The sequence below is a fragment of the Fragaria vesca genome, linkage group LG5, assembly GCF_000184155.1.
Source record: "Fragaria vesca subsp. vesca linkage group LG5, FraVesHawaii_1.0, whole genome shotgun sequence".
In the NCBI taxonomy this organism is placed as follows: Eukaryota; Viridiplantae; Streptophyta; class Magnoliopsida; order Rosales; family Rosaceae; genus Fragaria; species Fragaria vesca.
This window is the reverse complement of record NC_020495.1, coordinates 9,189,172-9,197,430: the sequence shown is the minus strand read 5'-3', so window position 1 is coordinate 9,197,430 and position 8,259 is coordinate 9,189,172. Positions and strand designations below refer to the sequence as shown.

The 8,259-nt window shown below is 35.5% G+C and overlaps 1 protein-coding gene across 1 annotated transcript; it reads right to left on the bottom strand.

The window, feature by feature from the left end:
* Nucleotides 1–456: 456 nt before the first annotated feature.
* On the bottom strand, nucleotides 457–7,903 carry LOC101304968 (chaperone protein dnaJ 13-like). The gene is made up of 13 exons (XM_004299392.1): nucleotides 7,634–7,903; nucleotides 6,980–7,266; nucleotides 6,260–6,457; nucleotides 6,071–6,185; nucleotides 5,557–5,643; nucleotides 5,219–5,307; nucleotides 4,678–4,762; nucleotides 3,471–3,524; nucleotides 2,771–2,851; nucleotides 1,849–1,926; nucleotides 1,171–1,410; nucleotides 807–914; nucleotides 457–727 (listed from the first exon to the last, which is right to left on the bottom strand). The coding sequence occupies exons 1-13, from the start codon at nucleotides 7,775–7,777 to the stop codon at nucleotides 671–673; spliced, it is 1,623 nt and encodes a 540-aa protein (XP_004299440.1). The 5' UTR covers nucleotides 7,778–7,903; the 3' UTR covers nucleotides 457–670.
* Nucleotides 7,904–8,259: the final 356 nt, after the last annotated feature.

Here is an 8,259-nt window from a genome sequence, read left to right as displayed (position 1 = left end):
GTATATATATTATATATATATATATATATATATATATATATATATATATATATATATATTATGAAGATCTATACTGCGCCAGTACGCCAACCAAAAACATACATTGCAAAGTATCGTTGCAGAACAGTGTGTTTGTGCAGGTTCTAAGTTATAGTGAAAAGTTTACTTTTACCAACTTCTGTTCCGTCAATCCTCTAATTCTCGTTGTAAGCTATCTAATGCAACCAATCTTGCATTTCTACACTCGCACCGGCCATCAACCATAGTTTCAAGTTGCTGGAACAAACATACGGCGTTCAACCTTTTCGTGTCGTATTAAAATAAGTAGAAACAAAATTCTTAAGCAAAAATTTACTATGGTCTCACTTGTACCCAGATACATCATCCAAATACATCAAAATATGGAATATACATTTGTATCTCTGGAGTACGCTGGAAGCTGGGGAGGCACGACACTGTCTAATGTATAAAAAGAACTGGCTATTATTCAAACTTCAGCCAAAGTACTAACACAAATATCAAGAAGAAAAATGCAGCAAAGAAAAACTCTAGTTGAGATACCTTTACATTTTGGGGGTACCAAATTCTAATTCCTTGGTAAGAGGCTTGTATAACATGCAAAATGTGAGAGGTAATCAAAATGTAGATTTAAGCGTCGTAAAATGGATGCTCAAATTCTGTGTGTTTCCTGAGGTAATAGCAACTCAGCATAATCATCAACTACCACCTGATACCAATAAAAGGCAAGATTAATATTAGCCATAGGAAAGTCAACAATCATAGGGCATCTGTGTTACAGTGTGTACCTCGTAAAAATTGCCACCATAAGTGTACTCTACATACAACTGCTTAGGCTCTCCGGGACATGGATCGCAAAAGCCCATAATGCCAGACTTCTTTACACCTTCGTGAAGCTGCTGGATCAAATCAAGCAATCAGAAGTCTTGGAAAAATTATTGAACCTATAAGGTTGGCTATTTTTTCATGAGTTAAAAACTTTCGCTGGATCATAAGTGGTGATTCAGAACAGACTACTCAGACTGGAATGTCAAGCAGTTGCCATTTAGTTACTAAAGAATGAGTCACGTGTTAACCTCAGACTCCCTCTTCCTCTTATTTTTATTGGAAAAAATAGAATTGTAAGACAGTGTTGCACTGGAAACAACAAACCTTGAGTTGCCCATCGTCGCTGACAAGAAAGTTTAGAGGCAATGCAACATCAATGAACTGTGAAGCTAATTCATCAACTGATTCTATAGGTTTGTCCCTTTTCTTCAAAGCTTTGACACTCCCATACAGTGCCTTGGTGATTACCAGGCCCCCTATTTCTTGCTGTTTTCTCTGTTTCCTATTTGCAACATTTTGTAATAACAGCTTGGCTTTATCTGCTGCTGCTCGTGCCTCTTTAACCTGCAGAAAAGGGGTTATAAATTCTTCCAAGTTTTTCACACAAAGCCAAAGAAAAGAAAAGCAAGATATCCAAAGTATAAATCAAAGGTTTACCAAATATTAAAAAGCAGATTTGAGCGTGCAATAAAATCTAAAACTAGCATAACACAAGAAGCAAGAACCCAACTCAAAACCAAGAGCATCTTTTTAGCATTTCACCACCATTTTTTTTTTTCATAGGACAACGCCCACTGACATTTTCTTGCAATTAACAACGACATGCCTACTGTAAAGAGATTCCCTACTAAGCATGATTATTCACACCGAAGTAACAAAATCCAGAAATCTGACACATGAAGATATTCAGGTCCTGAAATTTAATAAGGGAAGAGTAACCAGAAATCATGCATAAAGCACGACAAAGCACACATATACTATATTAGATATGGATGACCATACCTTGGCAGACGTTCTTTCCATGTTCTCTAAAGCCTTCTGCTTTTCCCTCTTGAGAATATAAGGCTTGACAATGAATTTCTGCAAACATACAAAGAGGACACTGAATCAATATACAATATATTGATCAACAAAATAAGGTCTAAAACATTAGAATTAGAAAATTTCCATTTCCATACACCACGTAAATAATATCACACTACCCCAAAGTGTTATTTAGAATTCTGCCAACAAAAATACAAGTTGGCGCCTGAATATATCTCTAACCTTCAAAATCAACAGCTTTATATTAGAATCTTGGCACCTGGTGGATATCCTCTTCCCTTTAATGAATTTTGCTACTAACCTAGGGGTTCAGAGAAAACCTAAATCCTAACATGTTGATATAATAGATTGCATTATCATGACTCCAGCCATATAACGGTAGCAAACCAAATCTCTTTTCCTCTTGGAGATATGAGAAAACTAAAAAAATTAGCAATCACATAATACCACATAGTACCTATCGTCTGTTTCCTAGCTCAACCTAGAAGAAAATTCTTTCCTACAACAGAAGTACCCTCTTTTTCATCACAAATATACAGACAGACATGGCTGTCTTCTAGATGGCTTATTTTTTTTTTTTTTTTTATTAAGACTTATATGCAAAGCACAAGATAAAACTAGAAACTGGGTTCATTTAGAGTATGCTCTGGATAAAAAGGTCAGATTTAAATTATTTTAATTGCGAGACAGAAAGAGAACAAGGAAACTCCTCCAGCTTTGGATATATGAAGCTAAACACAGTTATAATAAATATTACATCGTTGAAAGAACCTAATAATAATAATGATACCAGTAAAAACTAATTCCAGCTTATATGCAGAAGTTCAGGAACAATAACACATACAAAATAAATGTGACGAAAAAACACTTAGATGATAACCTTGGCTAAGAAGTACACCGATGTTGGAATTAAGAATGCTCCAGTTGCAAACACAGGATCCAAATACCTTGAAAGCAAAATCTGTATGTAAAGCCCATAAGAGATAAGTCAAAACATGTGTGAATATTACAATAAGAATAAAGTTTGAACCATAGAGAATTGATACAGTATAAAACCAACACATTCAGTTCCAGATAATAGGTGTTGTGGACTGCCTAGGAGGTTGCTATATCAGGGGGAAAAAGGTACACAGGTATTTACCAAAGGTATATATACATAGATATAGCTGTCAAAGTTTTCAATGCTCCAATGAATAATATATAACCACTCTGACTAAGTGTTAGCTATCTTTGAGGCATGATGCTATCTCCTCGGTAAATTAGCATTCTAACAAATGATTGTAAAGCCACAGATCTAAATTATCACACAAAAGCTAACAAATTATCAGATTAAGAACTACTTCTACATCAGTCTTATACTCAAACCATCCCGGTGGCACTACTGCAGAAAAAAATAAAATTCTGTTTCGAGTTTCACATAAACTCATAAAGCTAACAAAGCATCAACTAGAAAAGCCAATAGCCCTTTATAATCCCAAATTACATTAGTAAGGTGCATATAGAGATGAACAGCCTTTGATTACTACAAGACAAAGCAGCATACTAACATCTAGAATTCAGGAAAATTAAACAATGCTTACAGGAACAATTAACTTTTGGCCTCCACGATGCAATTCAAATTTCCAAGAGATACCCTGCCATACACGGATATATATAAGCTTATAGAACGGTCAAGGTATATAGAAGTCATATGAGTTCGTCTAACAGTAAATTTAGTAGAAAAATAGGAATGTTTGAATGAACTTTACACCAGTTACAGAACACTTGACAGTTGTAAAACTAATAGAAAATAAACACGAAGTTTGAATAAATTCATTTTATTGCGTCATTTACCTGCATTTAACTTCAGGGAAGAAAAAAAAAAGGAAACCTCAGAAAAATGACAAACCCAGGAAACTAACTGGACTGAACAAAAAGGCCAGCTCTATCAGGTGAACATGGTTTCAGATATGTAAAGGCCTAAAGTCACGTTTTGGTAGGCAGCTCAATGGTCTAAATTCGTTGAGACCAATGAACACCCAAGCATAGCCAGTTGAATAATCTTTCTAAACTCCCACTTCATTTCCATCTCCAATTCAAAAGGCTTTTAAACTCTTTCCCACTCTATTTTTCATGGTTCCAACTTCCAAAAATCAATCCCTTTGAACAATCATCACGCCGCTGACTCACTTATCTCTTTTTCTACGGTGCCACTTGACAAGTATGCTTCAATATCATTTGTTTTTTCTTTCACCCGTTTATGTTTTCTGCTTTACTTTTATGTGAAAGAAGGATTACTCATAAATTAATTTGCAAAGAACGCATGCACATTAAGTTTTCTTCATAAATCATAACTGTCATGACAATCTTCAAATGCTCATCAACCTCATCACCCATATTTAAGTCTTTTTCGGTTTGGATGAGATCAGCTTCTCTTCTTCAAGTAGTTGATATTAGGTTCAAATTTCCAAAACCAACATAGACCAGTCCAGGTGCTAAATAGATGAGCACCCCTACTCCCAGAAAGTTATAATGGATACCTTTTTCTTACAACTCCTAGCATTATTACTGTATCTTCAAGAGATTTTAGAAGAAAGGTGTTTAATAACTCAGATACATTAATGTGAATTGGTTATCACTACTCCAAGACATTTAATAGGTTCCACACAATTGAAAAATTAAGATAAACCGTAAATTTACAGATTGTTTTGTTCCATTGGAGGAAAAAAAAAAAATCTAGAAAGTATATTCCAACCAATAAATTGAGCTTAAAAATTATGAACATTTATATAGTTCCATTTAAATCACCTGAATTCCTATTGAATACAACATGCGGACGGCACTGAATTTCGATATCTTTCTCCCACCACCAACTTCAATCACAAGGGCATGGCTGCATTAATTCAGAAATTCATAGTGAAAACACGGACACACACAAGTACTTGAACCATCAAAATTAGTATTTTCATTGGTCAACAAGCCTATACAGCAAGTTAACATTTCATAAAAAGAGTACAAAAGAAGATTCCATATAAATTCCTAAACAACCGGAACTAGATTCCTCTACGTTGCATGCCAGCACAGTAATACCGTAATAGTAAACAGAGGATCTTATGATATGTATGACTGACAAATGAAGTTGTAGATATTATTTGGTTATATAATTTTCTAAGGAAACATAACCAAGAATAAGGTTTTCACAGATATCCATGGCCTACTGATCCATTAATAATAAAATTGTAAAGCTTGAAAAAATAAGTAACTTTCAACAAAAGCAGATGTAAGCATTTACTCATTATATGTTATCACCCCTACAAAACTTAATATCCATTAAGTTACTAAAACATACCTTCCAATTTTGCCTTCTAGATGACCATGAGACTTTTTTGAAAAACGATGAGTATAATTAGCTGATGCCTCAAAAGAACTTATTCCCAACTGTAAAATTTGAACATGAATCAAGAAGTGAATTAGGAAGAGGATGACATTGAGTTATAAGAAAAGGACGAAAATTATGTATAATATAGAATCACTAAGAGTCTAAGATGTAAACTGTACTGCAATTTCATTTATAAAAATGTCGAAATGTAGAATTAAAAAATACTAGAGAAGTTTAGGATAGGGGTTTTTACAACTGCATGTTTCCATGATATTCAACAGATTTCGAACTCCCAAACATAAAAGTACCTTCAGCTGTCCAGAAGCAGATGATTTCTCTTCTTTCTTGTCCCATCCTATCGCAATAGATGAATCAGAGCCCAGAGCAAGCTCGATCTGTTAACAGAAGGTAATCACCAAAAACAAAAATGCATATGTACAACCCAAATGAGTACTTTTTTATTGTTCAAAACACATTCACAAGCTGGGTACAGCTCATATTCCTGAAGCTTTTACTTGCTTTTTTTGTTTTCTGGTTAACTTCCTCCCATAAAAATAGTAGGAAAAAAAAAAATACAGATACTCATGAAAGATTTGGTATGTCCGTGTAAAGATGGAATACAATTCTAGTGCAAACATAGTTGGGATGCATCCAGCACATAATCATGCCTACAAGAAAAATAGCTTCCATTTTGCAAATTAGTCAAGCATAATCTCCTATTACTGATGTTACAAGATACAACACAAAGCTGAAACAAAAGAAAAACAAACAAAAAGCAAAAAAAAAAAAAAAAAAAGAAGTCAACTGGAACAAGGCACGTACATTTCCACTTGCAGTTTCAGACAGTCGTCGTGTCCACATGTTGGAGAGATTCAGTGAACCGTCTTTCAAAGACAGTGCAAGTCCCATTGTTGCAGATAAATGTTGAGATAAGTGACTGGAAGAAGAGACAGCGAAGATGTAAGGAGGAACCAACAAAGCACTGAAAAGTCAAATTGATTAATCACTTACCGAGATGTCTGCACCCCAAGAAGAGAATTTAAACCAGTTGAGCCTACAAACTCTATGGAAGAAACTGGAGAAAGCTGATGCCCAAAAACAAGAGTAGCTCCTCCACCGCCAGAGTTCCCATTAACTACCACATTTCCGCCAATTGATAGTGTATTGCGTTTTGATATCTGAGACTGTACTGAACTTGTCATAGCCATTCTGACATGTATGTATTAAACATATTAGTTACCGGACAAAACAACAGACACGATTATGTGAATAAGATTCTAGGGAGGTTACTAGCATTGCATTGCGAAATGACATCTGAATAAATAAAAAAAATAATAATAATAAATTGATAATCACTAATAATAATGATTATCATAATATAAATAAACCAGGTTAAAAAAGTGATAATCTACAAACTGCAACTATGTCGATTGTAACAGCACATTTATGATGATTAAATGTATAAAATAACTAGAGACCTAAGCTAAGAGCATCGCCTGCGCCTGTCAATGAGTGACATTTCGCCAAGAAGTAAAAGAAGACACTCAGATGGAACAATAGCATCAACTTAGAACAAGGTACGCCGGCCCAAGTGGAGAACTTTCTCAATAAATTAGCTATAAAGGTTGTCTCTTGTAGTAAAAGAAAAATGCTGGCCAAATTGTTTTAGTTTTCTTCAAGATGATTAATCACCAAAGGAACAAAAAGTATGATAAATGAATCGAGCAGTACCCTTTCATGAAGCCCTGGCCGCGTAAAAAGTGTGGTAAAGACATCCTGGCCAGTATGGTACCAGAAGGTAGAAAATGTTCTGCGGTCTTCTGTTGTTCCCTCAATTTCCGCAGCTTCTCAAGTTCCTCCTTGATCTCTTCTGCTTTACTCAGCTTTGTCCCAAGCTCCAAACCGGAATTCAACCCTTCCATACCATAAATATCATATATCTTCCTCTTGTTCTCATCCGACAATATCTCATAGGCTTCGCATATTCGTCGGAAGTTTTCTGTAGCAGCTTCTTTCATCTGAAATCAAGTTTTGAATTATACAAACTAATCGACTACTCATGACATTAATACTATACAACACTAAACCGTGACCCAACACTACCAAAAACTAATGATTGAGTTCAATATCAATTACAACACCAATGTCTTCCAAAGCACAAAACTTTTATGATTGTTCAAACTTCTAAACACTCCCCTAATCAAAATTAACTAAAACAAAACCGACCCAATAGACCCAATGTCCCATAAAACCAAACACCAAAGTCAATGCTGCAAGTACAACACATATTCTAATAGAGAAACTGATAAGGACTCAATAAGAGAAAGCTTGAAACTATATAAAAAAAAACAAAGCAAGTGAGTTGAGATTCAAAGTAAGACGTACATGGGGAGCTTGAATTTTATCTGGGTGGTAGATTTGGGCCCATTGCCGGTAAGATTTTCTGATTTCGTCATCGGAGGCGTCAGGTGATATGTGAAGCAGCGCGTACAGTTCTCTATTGGGTGGTCTGTCCTCCTCTTCATTCATCTTCTCTTTTCAACTTGGGTCTCTTCTTCTTCTTCTTTGTTGACACTCTGTTTGCGTGTCGGGTTTTGAAGAGATACACGGTGGGGTTTAGGGGTTTTTGCTGAAGCTGGTGGCTTCTGTGACACCAACTGAAACAGAGGACCTTTGGTCTTAACTTTAGTTTTGCTTCTTTTTTCTCAAGAAATCTTCATATGGGCCGGGTTGGTTTTTCTTGCAAAATTCAGATTTGACGACAAAATAGTTCTCTTGTTTAACTCGAATGTCGAATCCCCAAGTTTGAGTTTAGGTAGGTCACAACCTACCTAGTCTCAACTCTCGTCTTTGATTCCAACCAAGGCCCAAATTCAATGTTGTTCGAGTATAGGACTAATAGGAGTGCGTGCATCGGCCCATGTAAACCCGGGGTAAGCCCAAGAAGAGCCTAAGAACCCGAAATTGAAGTTCGTCCTTGTCAAGTTCCTCATTATCTGACGTTTTTTATG

Excerpts from the sequence above, each read along its gene's own strand:
- LOC101304968 (XM_004299392.1), bottom strand. The coding sequence starts at position 7,777 with ATGAATGAAGAGGAGGACAGACCACCCAATAGAGAACTGTACGCGCTG. Across the intron at positions 5,308-5,556 it reads CTGCTTCTGGACAGCTGAAG|TTGGGAATAAGTTCTTTTGA; the intron begins GTACTTTTATGT and ends CAAATTTTACAG. Across the intron at positions 728-806 it reads ATGGTGGCAATTTTTACGAG|GTGGTAGTTGATGATTATGC; the intron begins GTACACACTGTA and ends TATTGGTATCAG.